We start from the raw sequence: 14,311 nt of genomic DNA, 5'->3' as shown, positions 1-14,311 counted from the left end.
GTAGTCACTCAAGCAATTGGATATGGTTTTGGAAACAGTCAAACGTTTCAAACACCGGCCATACAGTGTCTTTTGTCAGTGACACAGCGTTTTGTCAGATTACTACAATGTACATGTAACATGTTACATGGTTAATATTTCTGGCAAAAGTTGAGAGCAAGACCTTTTTAACACAATAGAAACCAGGGTTAGGCATCATGTTTCTCACTTTACTTATAACACAATTATTTGATCAGGTACATGTGTGTATCAGTGTTTAAAAATACTAGATGACAGCTTTTATCATAGGCTATTGTGTGCCAGTTGCACATGTAGTTTCTATAGATTGTAAAAAAAATCGGTATCAAAATGTTACATGTTGAAGCAAACATAGTCTTCAGTGCATTATAGTGTTGAATATAATCATGTAAATGAATTATGATATACAGTGTATCTTTGTCCAATGAAATACAAATACCTGCTGACAGGATCTCCAGAGTGTAAGTTTGCCCGTCAATTGCGATGAGGTGACGCTCGTCTTCTTGGATGGTACGGCCGTCCTTGGACCAGGTGACTAAACAAGAAAACAGTAACAATCTTCAACAAAAATATGATAAAACTTCCTCAACTGTTATGGTTACTGTTCTCCACCCTGGATTACATGTAGAGGAAGACAAACAATGTTAATGATCTAAAGTATACAGCTGTTAAGAGTATTGAATTCATGGTAATTTCAATTAGCGGATCCTAGAACTAAAAAGGGAATACCTTAATAGATACTAAATTTTATAACATCAACAAAGTTCCCACCCATAGCTGCATTCAATATCAGTCATGAATACAAGGTGGTGGTTTAGTCTATAAAAGGAAAAAAATCAAGTATTAAAAACAATTATATTATCTACATGTTGTAATTTTGCACTTTCTCCATTCAGTATTTTGGCAATGCAGAACATTTCTTCCAGTGTTATGGTTTAACTAGAACAAGACTTGAAAAGAAATAAAGTTTGTTAGCTCTGGGTAAAATATTGATGAAAGTACTCTCTGGTTTCCTTGTTGTCTGTATCCTGCGCCATTTCTCAAGTCTGCAAACTCAATTGCCAACAAAATATTCCTAAAATGCAACTTAGAAAGTCACAATTTCTTGTGTCTGATATAATTTCTTGAGACTGTCAGTCTCATAACCAGAATAGTCTGAGATCTGTTGTAAGAATTTCAAGAGCAACTGTTACTTGTTTGATGTAAGGAAACACAAGTTGCAGACTTGTCATGGCAACAGTTTCCATGGAAACCAGTGATTACCTTCAGGACGGGGATACCCTGTCACTCTACAGGTAAATGTCGCTTTCTGTTCTTCCTTAACCGTTGCGGATGTTGGCTTCCTCGTGATTCGCGGAGACGTCGGCTTGGCGGTCACGCCCAGTTTGAAATGGCAGGAAATCTCTCCGCCGTCGTTCTTAACGATACATTTGTAGTTGCCGGCGTCCTCGACGCGTACGGAATAGATCTCGAGTAAAGGAGTGAAGGAGGAGGAACGGACACGACAGAGACCAGTGGTGGTGATGAGATGGTCTCCTCTGTACCATTGGGCTGGAATGGGATGGGCACAAGGATGAAGATGAACATAGAGAGATGGAGACAAGGATATAAATGAACATAAAGAGATGGAGACAAGTATGAAAATGGACATGAACTTTTTTAGGATTAGAAAATGGTGTCAAAGACATGGTAAAAGAAAGGTTGGAGTGATAGCGATACTATAGAATTAACAATGACAGGAAAGATGAAGGAAAAAAGTTCAGAATGTCAGGAGAGGAGGACAATGGCAAGATGGAAACAAAGACTAAGACATTATGATATAATATTGATATGACGAATATGATATTATGAAGAGTAGGGAGTTTTTTGATAACAAAATAGAAGAGTAAGTAGGTAGAGAAGAGACAGTGAGAGAGCAAGAAAGCTGCAGGAGAAAAGAAATGAAGACATGGTACAATACTGCAACAGAGTGATAGAAAAGATGACAACAATGCAAAGATGAAAACGATGAATGGTGCCAGTAAAACATAATGATGAAACAAAATTAAACACAGTCAAATGAAAGCAAAATGAAAGCAAGATGACATGATAATCAGATCATTGACAGAACCTTACAGATGTATCAGTCTTGAGTACTTTTCAGATCCCGTACAAAAAATCTTGGTTAGTTTTTATGACATAACTATATGATTTTCATGTTCTTACCTTCAGGAGCAGGGGCTCCATCCACCTCACACACAAACTTGACCCACTTTCCTTCCTCCACAGTCTCATCCTTGGGTGTCTTCTTAAAGACAGGAGGAACTGGAAGTTCTTCAACAGTCAAGGAGAAGTCACACTTATCCTGAAAGGAAAGGAAAGAACAGCATGATGTTTAAGCTAAAGAGGTGTGAAAGCAAAGAAGAAAATTGTCCCCAAAACAATAAGAGTTCCAGCTAGAGAGGATTTTGATTGATGTCATTTTAGTTGAAGCACATCACGTTGCAAAGTGGTAGGGTGTTTGGCCCATGACCCAAAGATCCTAGCTTTGAATCCCCTAGCATGCACTGCTGGAAGTTGTGCCTTTGAGAAAGGATCTTAATGCCAGTTTCCTAACTACTGTACAATCAAGGAGCTGACAATCAAGAAAGATGATTAGTACTAACCTAACTTTAGTTAGGGTCATCCTTCTGGTAGGACTTTAAATGGAGATTCTGTGTTTTAGGGTTTGAGCATGTAAAAGAACTGACCACACCTATCAAAAGAGTTAGGAGTCCCTCCCAGTACAATTGTGAGTGGATTAAATACATCTGTGCCAATATGCAACTTGAATGTGCTTTTCAGTACAAACCTGGTGTTTTAGGCCAGTTAACATGAGAAAAATGCGACATGTCATGCGACAACGGCATGCGACACGTTTTTTTTTCTTTGTTTTCTTCGTTACTGTACATTACCTCTCCATGCTTGTTGGAGGCCATACAGACGTAGTCTGTGCTGTGACTGATGAGAGTCTTGGTGATCTCCAGTGTGTGAGTCTTCCCTTCTGTCCGCAGGCTCACACGGCCGTCATCGTGGAGGAGTCGGCCATCCTTAGCCCAGGAAACTGGACAGATGGATGTAGAAATATTTGAGTTGGAAAGCTTAATTCAAAACTAGATGTAACATAGAAATTCTAACAGAGCTTACATGCAATGTGCTTAATTACTGTAGTGAGCATTCAATGATACTCAATAACTAAGAAAGTGGATATCAGAGCTCGAAATGCAACAGTTACTGTAAAGCAAACCTCACTCAGATTCTTAAATTGTTTTCTGTTGCACTATATTAGGAATGTCCACATGAAGTATCAACACTAGTAATTTCCTTGAAAACCAATTTACAGAACGATACAATTTCCATATAGGCTAGCCAATTTCACTTTAAATTTGTAACAGAATCATTAGGAGATAATAATCAATATCTAAGACCTTAGACTGTGATAAGGAATAGATACCTTATAAAATCATAATATAATAATAGAATAGATATCTTAGACAATTACAATACAGTACTGCTTTTTCCAAGATAATTTTGGCTGCTATTGTAAGATATTTCAATGCCAAAAGATTTATTGTATTGTATTAAAGTAATAACACTACTGGTAATACCTGTTGGTGGAGGAGAGCCCTCTACCTCACATGAGAAAGCTGCAGGCTCCCCCTCCAGCACAGAGGTGGACTCTGGCTTCTTTAGGATACGGGCTGGGATAGACATGTCTGGAAAAAACATAAGATCATATAGCACTGATTCATAAGAGGATTTTGAAACATAACTTATTTCAGCCTGAAAATTCTATGACAAGAACAAACATGCGATAACCAATGCTCCTCCTGTATCCTAATGAGGTTAGTAATTTACATGTAGGTCTTCATACCCCTGGTACGTATGATGCTAAGTTCAAAATTGGTAGCCACTCGCTAGGTCGAAGGCACACAGTCCTGGGTTCTGAGTCATACAGTTGTACACTAACAGCAAAAAACGTGCCTTTTGAGGGATTGACTAAATGTAGTTTATAATTGCCTTAAACAAGAATTTTCTTCCCATTATATAAAATACATTCTCATAATTCCACCAGGTGCCATTACACCACCACCTCAAAAAACATTGTTATAGACGCCTTCTCAAGATTGTCTTCAACACGTAAATATCTGAATTGTATCTTACTTTTAGGATATTCAACATTTGGTGCAAGACAATCTTGGGAATACCTCTATACTAATGTTTTTTGAGGTGGCGGTATTATGGCACCTGGTGGTTATGATAGTTGATGTTAGAGTAAATGTGCTCAAAATAAAATGAAATATCTGCTAACGTTTCATGTAGCTAATCATAATGAACGCGACCACATAAAGCATGTGTTATAACATAGAAGTCCATGGGAAGAAAAAACTCATCAATGAGACCTTTCAGGCATTATTGCAGTAGGTAAAGTGTGTTGTGACTACTCACCTTTGACTACCAGTAGAACTGTAGCCTCGTCCTTCCCTCCCTCGTTGGAAGCCTCGACTGTGTACTTCCCAGAATCCTCCTTTTCCACCAATGGAATGACTAAAGCAAAGGTCTCTCCTTTCCTCTCATACCTACAGAAAATAATTAAAATTTTACGTACAAATCTTCTAATAGTATATAATCGTGTAACATTATCAAAGTAAAGCATTTTTCATGTGGATGGCACTATTATAATAGTTAGCTTACAAGAAGAACCAAAATGATTTTAAGTTTATAACAGAATCCACAAATTAATTGCAATATTACCCTGCTATATAAGAATCCAAAGTTAACAACAGAAAACCTACCCTGTAACTCCTCTATTGACTATGAGTCATATACGAGGATGAGTCAGAAAGTAATGCAAGTGGTTTCATAACAGACTCGTTTTTTGATCGAATGAGTTCAAATTTGGCACAAAGGTAGAGGCATATGTCCTCTTGAGATTAAAGTATCTAAATGTGTTGTTCATTATTTTATGAGTGACTGACCAGCTTTCAAGATGACCATACCCTAGGAATCCCGTCAGAAGAAAAGTGAGGTCCAATTAACGTACAATTAAGGATTTCCCTAAACCAATTTTTGCTATTGTAGGAGACTGAGCCTGCACGTGTAATAAGCTGCATTTCTCTATAAGCCACGTGCTTATTTTCAACTCTGAAATCCGATCAGTTTTTCTTTTTTCGTTGCTGGAGTAGAGTGAGGTATACGCGGTCTTCTGGGTCATGAGATTTGTGGTGTTATGATTAAAAGTTTCTATAGCCTTCTTTCCCCATTAACAAAGAGGAATAAAACTTAGCACACTTTTTGGCCTTTAAACAGTTAATAACTGTGTAAAGTTTCGTTTCTTTTGGTAATGGAAAAGTAGTCTTTTAACCAACAACTCACGAATTCGTGTATCAATCCAACAGCTCTATATCACAACTTACTCAATCCTAGCAGCTGTAAATGATGAACCATTGAGAGTTCAGAAATGAAAATCGACATGCATCATAATAGAGACATTTGATATCATATATGTGTAATTTTAACCTCCTACAGTGATTTTCAGTGGGTCAGATTTAGAGGAATTCATAGTCTGATAATCTACCAAGGGTGTGTTCATCTTGAAATCAACTCAGTTGCTCATAAAATGATAAAGACCAAATTTAAAACATTCAATCTCAAGAGGACATATGCCTCTACTTTTGTGCCAAATTTCAACTCAATTGATTAAAAAACTAGTCTGTTATGAAACCACTTGCATTACTTTCTGACTCACCCTCGTATATTCTACTGCTGCCTTAGATAGTAAATGCTGATTGCTATCAATATAAGTCTTTATGATATCCCCATTTGAATTCTCTATTTAGTATTTAACCATCATCATAATACATCACTGTCAGATTCGAGTAGCTACGAAACACAGAAATTTGTAGTTATCCTTTGACAGCACTCTCTGACCTGTGGTTCAAGAAGAGACAATAAATTCTTCAATAAATGTTTAAGTATTAGGTCTACCCACAACCGCACCCAATACTTTGTTTCTGTACTGTAACCGTTATGACCCTTACTTTGTTTCCTGCCTGACAGTACTGTTACAGTAACAGTTATGACCCTTGCCTAGTTTCCTGCCTAAAAGTACAGTAACAATTATGACCCTTACCTTGTTTCCTGACTGTCCCTAAGGAGAGTCCCGTCCTGAGTCCACTGCACCTTGACTTCTTCTCCTACAGAAAGAAACACCATGCAAAACTGTTAGCTTCACCACACGTGATCACCAACGGTGTTTACCACCAGCAAACACTAGCTCACTGCTGGGGCCACCCTCAACCAAGTGCTAATTACTAAAGGATACTGTTACACTCGTTCCTAATAAAAAAGAACAACCAAGTTTCAAACAGTAGAGAACTGTTACTGCAGCTGACAGTAGTATTCTACTAAGCATTAAGAACTTTTTAAGAGTGTCTACTAATGCTACATATAGTTCATAATTTAATATTGTTGAATCTGTAGTAATGTGTTATAATGGTTAGCTTGCACAAATTGGTTACCATTGAACAGTTCTCACAATGGATTAAATCAGGTACTAGCACAGTCAAAGAAATTTTTGTAATCACAAATATAGCAGTCTATAGCATAGATAGTGCTGCTATCAAATTACGATACGAAACATTTAAAGCTTCCTTCCGGTGCTGTAAGCAACGTCTTACTCCGTGTCCTATTGCACTCCTTAAAAGACTTGGATAGCCAAGATGTGTTTTTAAGTTTGGTGTCTAAGAGTCTATTTTTGAAGGCTAACATTTGTATAGGGGCTCTATCTGTCCTAATGTGGCATAGCACTGTGGTGTGAAGCCACTGGTCTACAAATAGCTGGCACCAAGGGTCAGGTTTGAGTCACTAGACTGTGTTTATGGCAAACATTCTAGATCAATCTAGAATGATCCAGTTTCAAATCATTATACTGAGTACAAAAATAATTATAGGAGTCTATACTATTGGTTCACTATTGTAAAGCTAAAGAAATTCATTGTATTATGTACAGGGACTTTTAAAGTTTCATGTTGAGCTTCCAGTTTGAATTGATCCTTCTATTGTCAACTCTGAAGAGTTCTCTTGGCAATTCCTATGAATGTGAATAAGGCTAAAGGCAAGGAGTCAACCGTTATCATGTTTTCTGGTCACTTTCAGTACCAGCGTACTAGTTGTAAACTCTCTATATATAGTACGTGTAATTTCTCTGTGGCAAGTTAGGTTTGAGTCACCAGACCAATTTACCAGGTAAAGGCAATCATTCTGGAATCATCTAGAATGGTCCAGTTTCAGTATGATTAATAAAGTCATGTGTGCTATGATTAATTTGTTTCTTTGCTATTATAAAGGCACAAGAAATGTAAAAAATCATTTCCTCTTTCTCGGATATTCTAAAGGTTTAAAGGTATAAGAGAAACACTTCTTGCTTCATGATTCATGCTGGTGTTGGCATTTGATGGATGGAAGAGAACTTTAAGAGTAGACAAGTGTTTTTCCCATTGAAAAGGACCTTCCAATAAAACAAAACATTGGAAAGAAAACTACCTCCTTGCCTACCTTTAACGATAGCTTCCAGACGAACAGTGTCCCCTTCCCCTGCGGTAACTCGGGTCTTCCTCAGGATGATCTTAGGGCTTTCCATCTTGGGTTTGGCTGGGGAGAGAGAAATGAAGCTTAAGAAATGGTAATAAACACTTTTCACTTAAGTTCTGCGTTGTACTTGTTCTTTCAACATACATTGTACACTGGTGTGTTGAGAATAGTTGAAATCTTGGAGGCAAGCGGCCCGAAAAATATCTTGCTTTCGTGTATTTAGTGGTAACATACGGACGCATTGGAATAGACTATTATAGAGGTCACAGTACGAGAGGGGGGTCAGTCTAACGTTAGGTTCTACTTGGAACATTCAGTTGTTTCAATTTTTCTGTTCAAAATCTGTTGTATAATTAGCAAAAATCGGAAGTGATGTAGACCACAATGTGACGGTCAACTGGCTTACAAAGCTTATCAATAATTGACCAATTACCTTATAATTACATACGGACGGATTTTCTTTCACCAAATGAATAGTAACTTAAAGCTACTCCAACTTATCTCAAGAAGAGTTTTCTTGTATATTAAGATTTCGACATTGTAGAAGAGAACTAACAATCAGATTCAAGAATTGAATACAGACGAACCCACTACGTTTATGTCGCAAACACGCAGGTGCTACCGGACAAAAACGCCTTCTGTCGGAATTGCGGGGTGTTACAGCTAACCTTACGTGAACGACATTTTCAGTGATTTTAGCAAATTGATACAACTCAACCAATCAGTATGTCTAGCACACTTTTAATTCTTACCGATCTTTTAAAGACACTATCTCTCTGTACTTTGATTCTTACTTAGTGACAGCTAAATGTTGAGAACGTTAACCATTTCATATATTGTCTGTTTTTAGTTTTCTCGCTGTATTTGAAAATACATCATATCAAAACTGTTGTGACCCATCAGATAAAAGAATGTGTTTGGCCCAACTCTAGTGTCAGACTTGCAATTTTTCAAAAACACTATTTTCCGTACTTTAATTCTCACTTAAAACTTTTGAACAGCTACATGTTGAGAACCATTTCATTTATCGTCTGTTTCCAATTTTCTCACTTTATTCAAATACATATCCTACCAAAGCAGTTGTGACCCATCAAACGAAAGAATGTGCGTTTCTTGGCCGAACTCTAGTGTCAGACTCAAGTCCACACCATAGATGGTAAATTTGGCTGCCATTGGTTTCCGTCTCACATGGAATTCCTGAGAAAAAACGTCCAGGGCTGCGAAAGGTCGACTAACTTTAGTGTCAAGTTCGCTGGCTGGAATGCAATGTCAACTTCAATGTCAGGTTCATGACGTAAGAAGAAGCAGATGTTCCTTGTCGGTCTGAGATTCCACAGGTGATGTGAACTTGAAGAAAGACAAATCGCTGAGACAATTAATCTTGTCAGGCCAAAGTTTTCGGTGTCAGAAACAGTTTTTGCCGACGGGGGAATGTGGGTCAAGGATCGTGCGAGTGTGTGACTGAGTGTAGGTGGGTGTAGTTTCGGGCGGTAACATAGGTCGTGCGATCGTCGTACGATTTTGATGCCATAGAATTTTCAAATAGGCCGTGACACAACCAACCACCGAGAAGGGTCCAAAGCAGCATTTTGAGACAGATAAACTTGGCAAGACACGTACATGGCTGTCCTCCAAAATGCCCGAAACGATCGCACGACCTATATGACCGCACCCTTAGATGTTCGCTCTATAAATTAACTGAAGCATTTTGGCTAAAATCTCTTTCCATTAAAGCTAAAAGGTAGTTTTAAACTTGTTACTGCACATACACATTTAAAAAAAACGGCAACCAAAGAACCAAGTTGTCTAGAGACTACTAGTATGTCGCGATTCTCTAGACTTATTTTGTCTTAGGGATTGTGCTAATGCCCCCTAGATTCGATCGGTAATACCTGTTGACACCGTATTTGGCACAAACACAGTACTATAATGCCAGTTTGGATAACTGCCATCTTCGCATTTCCTATCGGCGATTTCCTGTAGGAAGGGGAACTCTTCTAAAGCCTTCGTGCCAGTATGATTCTTGGGGCTTTTTGTAGTGAAGGGCCACTGGCATTATCGCTTCCAGTTGGTGGTGTAACTTACACAAAAAAAAAGTTCTGATATTTTGCTTTAATCCAAATAATAAGGAAAAGAAACAAATCAATCATCAACTTCTTTATCTTATCTACATGCATTTGTGTTTGTGTGCGGATATTCATTCATCTCCGGAAATGATAGGATTTAAATGATAGTCACTGTGGTGCTCCTTTCTTTTCTTTTCTATTCTAGTAATGTTCAAATCAATCTCATACTCAATGTTTGTTCTGTATTACAATTCTCACCTTGCATTATGGCAGTTCTGAAATTTACGAAAGGCAAAAGAAAATAGCCCATTTTTAAAACTGCTGCGGTCCTGCACTGTTGACATCCGAACTAAAGAAGATCTAAACGCCGTCTGTCATCACTTGGGTAGGATGTCATTGACAGCCCACTCGTCACATGAGTGTCTGTGACAGCTAACAGCTTGTGCAGAAATACTCCTTGTCCTAACTTAAAAGAGAAGGCGCTTACGTAAGAAAGCAAGCTATATTTCTCCAGTCTAAATTGCCCAGTTCGTTAAAACAGTTGTTCAGACACTGTGACAAATTTATGACCAAATACGTGCAAGGATTTTGGCTGGAGGCACCGAGACGTTGTAGCTGTCTCTCTCCGCTAGCGCTTAATTAGCCAATTAGAGATGGTTTAGAAAACACATTCTTGTACATTTTACCGTTGGAATGGGCATCTGCCAAAGTAAAACCAGAAGGGTAGCGTGTTGGTATTTATAACAGCTTGTCCTTGCCACAGTACAGAGTGTATGCCTTGTGTTGACCTGTTAGCATCATTCAGGTAGGCTGTACCATTTTTAAAAATTTATTTATTGATCTTTAGGGTAGTCCCTTCAGTTTACGTAGTAACTGATTTCCAAGGGAAATTATATATATATAACAATAATAATAACTCAAAGTACAAAAAATAACTACTAACATAGGATTGAACATAACAAAGCAATAATCCAATTCGGATTTGTAAATCATACAAGCATTCCAATTTTAACTACTTGTCTGTGATGTTGATTTATCAAACAAATTGAGTTTATGTCATACAACGTCGTGTATTGCCGTTTCGCGATCCATTCTACACCATTCCTGGGAAGAATTTGAAGAAGAAAAGTAGATATTTCTGACGAGATTTTTTTAAGGATGAACCCCCTCCCAAAACCACCCTCTGTGTATACATAGAATGGTACGTTCCGTAACTGTAGAGAAGACGACGTCATCAGAAAGGCGTGCGATGTTGACGACATGGGAGCCAAAACTCGGCCCGTTATGTCAGACTCTCAACCCAGCTGTTTTACATCACTCTGTGTACGGAAGCAGCGGTGAAGGAACTGCCGAGTGACCGTCTAACTCAAATGCTTTCACGGAGACACTTTAGCACCTGGCCAAACTCTTAACGTGCTTAAAACTACATTAATTATTCTTGCATAAAAAAGTTCTATTTGTAAATTATGTTTTTTTGGGATGATGTTAGGTTGAGGTTGACTATCTTTATTTTAAAATGATATCGATCACTTTTCTTTCAAACAACAAAAAAAAAAAAACATTTTATCAACGATATCTATGACCTAATGTTGCTAGGCATTACGACAGGAGATGGTAATGATTGGTCATCTAGACACGGTTGCTAGGGACCAATAAGATTTTGTTGAAGTTGCTGGGCGTAGCCTGCTGTTGCTAGGAACCAGTGTGATTTGCAAAAAAAAAAATCGGGGCAAAGTCAACACTTTTTTCTACATGCTTTCAAGTAAGGACTCTCCTATCCAGCCTCGTTTTGGTGCATGACCCGGAAAAATCCAAGATGGCCGTCGCATCTGGAAATGACTCTATTGTAAAGTTCAAAAGACATTGCGACAATCATGTTCACGCTCCTTTATTGGCTAGGAACGGACCAATCACATGTCACCATCTCTTCGAACTTGATCTTACCTTTGACCTTGATGGTTGCCGAGCAGAAGGCCTCTCCTGCGGAGTTCTCGGCCACACAGGTGTAAATCCCGGCCTCCTCCATGGTTACCGCCTTCACCACTATCGTGACGTCACCATCGGACGACGTCATTTTTATCCGTTGTGAGGGCTGAAGTAAGGGAAGGGTGTCATGCTATGTGTTCTATAAGATTTTCTGCCGTTTTTTTAGTTAAGAAATTTAGATGTGTTTCAATCCCGTGTTCTATAACATTTTCTGTCGGTTTTGCACTTTGAAATTTTATATGTGTTTCAACGCCATTTTTTCTGTCGATTTGGAGTTAAAATTTTTTAGATGTGTTTCAATGCTAGTCTTTACATTTTAGTTTTTGCGTTATACTGTTCACTGTTTGTTGCCTAAAGTGGTCCTTCTTCCGTACATAAATCATTTTAAAACTTGACAAAAGATAGAGATGGTTAAAGCTTCTTATAAAAACTTGTGTAAGAGACGACATGCATACATTCTTACAAAGATCCTACAACACCAAAATACAGCGACTTTCTAAAGTCTGAAAGCCGACCAACAGTGCACTAGACCACGCTGGGTATACCTTAAGGACTTTGTCTCCCTGCATCCAGGTGATCTTAGGGGTCGGAACTCCCATGACCTTGAAGGTCAAGGTCAGGGTCCCGCCCTCTTCCACCACCAGGGTGCCCTTGAACTTGTCCATGAACTTGGGCTTGACGGGAATCTCCTCGGGTTCCTTCGGGCTGGCGAGGTCACCGTTGATGAGCATCTCTTCTTCTTCTTCGAGATCAAGGTCATCGAGAGGTTCTTCAAGGTCAGCGTCAACCTCATCTTAAAAAAACAGAGAAAAATGTTTGCATGAAAGATTGTATGCGGTGATAAAAGAAACTAACTTTTATAAAAAAAAATAAACAAAGCAAGTTGTTGGCTGTATCTTCAGCCATCCCCAAGTAGAATGACCCACTACTTTCATCACGTGACATGGCAAGAGTCACGATGACGGTTGATATTCAAATCTGTACGTTATGACGGCACACTGTATTGTAAGTCGAACTCGAATCCTGGCTAACTTACCTGTTGGGATTTCAGCGGCCTCCTCCTCCTCCTTGCGGCGACGCTCCTCCTCAGCTTTTTTCTTGGCCTTGTGATCTGCAAGTCGCCGTGCTTTTTCTTCGGCTTTTCTTTTGGCCTCTTCTTCTGCTTTTTTCTTGGCCTCTTCTTCAGCTTTTTCCTTGGCCTCTTCCTCTGCTTTTCGCCGAGCGTCGTCTTCGGCTTTTTTCTTAGCTTCTTCTTCGGCCTTTTTCTTGGCTTCTTCTTTGGCTTTTCTCTTGGCTTCTTCTTCTGCTTTTTTCTTAGCCTTAGCTTCTTCTTCGGCTTTTTTCTTAGCTTCTTCTTCGGCCTTTCGCCGAGCTTCTTCTTCGGCTTGTTTCTTGGCCTCTAGTTCTGCTTTTTTCCTAGCTTCTTCTTCAGCTTTTTTCTTGGCTTCTTCCTCAGCCTTTCGCCGCGCTTTTTCTTCGGCTTTCTTCTTGGCTTCTTCTTCTGCCTTTCGCCGGGCATCTTCTTCGGCTTTCTTCTTGGCTTCTTCTTCGGCCTTTTTCTTGGCCTCTAGTTCTGCTTTTTTCTTAGCTTCCTCTGCTTTCTTCTTGGCTTCTTCGGCCTTTTTCTTAGCTTCATCAGCTTTCTTTTTGTCCCTCTTTCGGCCTCTTTCTTGGTCTGACTCTTCGTCCTCTTGGTCGGAAGTAGGTGTTAGATATGCTTGTTCTTCTTTGCGTTTTTCTTCAAACTTGGCCTTTCTTTCCTCAGATGGTGTCCTTTTGAGTTGTCCTTTTCTTTCAGCTGAAGAGCTTCTTTTGCCCTTATCGCCTTGATCGTCTTGGTCTGGACCGGCCTTCTGTTGTTTCTTGTCTTTAAGGTGTTTGATTTTCTCCCTCTCGTCTTTAAGCTGCCTGAGTTTGCTCTTCTCCTCTTCGTCCATAACATCCTGGTCCCTGAAGGCGCTGGCAGGTTTAACCTGGGAGGGTGTATGACGCCATGCATGACGTATGAGTATTCAAGAATAAGCTCGTTAGACTCCCGAGTACGCACGCGCCACGACAAGAGTTGTGGGTAATATGTCAAAGGTGAAGGCCCCAGACTTGCAATCAGTTCTCGTCTCAATCATTGTCTATATTTGCATAACAATGATCAGACGTGTTTTGTTTATGTCTCGGGGGCTTTCAACTTTGACATACTAACCATATTTCCTGTCGCAGCGAATGCGTACTCGGAAGTGTGAACGGGGTTATAAGGAGGTCCATAATTCATAGCACATGCGTGGCGAAATGCACTGTGGGTTCTATATGTAAAATCCCTTACTTATTAAAAGTTCTAGTCTTGCCTATACTTCATACATGTCCAGACTTCGTCGATCGATTTGCATAACAATTTTCAGACGTGCTTTGCTAATGTTTCCGGGACCTACACTTTTACATATTACCCATAATACATTTCGCTGCGCATGCCCGGTTGGACCCTGGACCTCCTTTATAATGCACTCCACATGTAGTATGCAGCGTTCAATGTAGACCAGAAATGGGGGCATTGTTGAAGGTACGTGGTAGAAAATATCAAATTTTATGTTAAATACACAACAGTTGGCTTGAACAAATATGTACGATTCACAAAAGTG

General features: G+C 39.2%; 1 protein-coding gene across 1 annotated transcript in view; it reads right to left on the bottom strand.

Moving 5' to 3' along the window:
• LOC118405652 (muscle M-line assembly protein unc-89-like) overlaps positions 1 to 14,311 on the bottom strand; it is a 125,005-nt gene that overhangs the window by 17,909 nt on the left and 92,785 nt on the right. The window contains 11 exon segments of the mRNA XM_035805226.1: positions 458 to 553; positions 1,282 to 1,569; positions 2,224 to 2,362; positions 2,952 to 3,100; positions 3,645 to 3,752; positions 4,486 to 4,616; positions 6,170 to 6,233; positions 7,594 to 7,689; positions 11,640 to 11,787; positions 12,227 to 12,474; positions 12,718 to 13,654. Coding sequence (XP_035661119.1) covers positions 458 to 553; positions 1,282 to 1,569; positions 2,224 to 2,362; positions 2,952 to 3,100; positions 3,645 to 3,752; positions 4,486 to 4,616; positions 6,170 to 6,233; positions 7,594 to 7,689; positions 11,640 to 11,787; positions 12,227 to 12,474; positions 12,718 to 13,654 — 2,404 coding nt within the window.

This window comes from Branchiostoma floridae, chromosome 18 (genome assembly GCF_000003815.2).
Source record: "Branchiostoma floridae strain S238N-H82 chromosome 18, Bfl_VNyyK, whole genome shotgun sequence".
In the NCBI taxonomy this organism is placed as follows: Eukaryota; Metazoa; Chordata; class Leptocardii; order Amphioxiformes; family Branchiostomatidae; genus Branchiostoma; species Branchiostoma floridae.
This window is presented reverse-complemented; position numbering and strand designations above follow the sequence as displayed.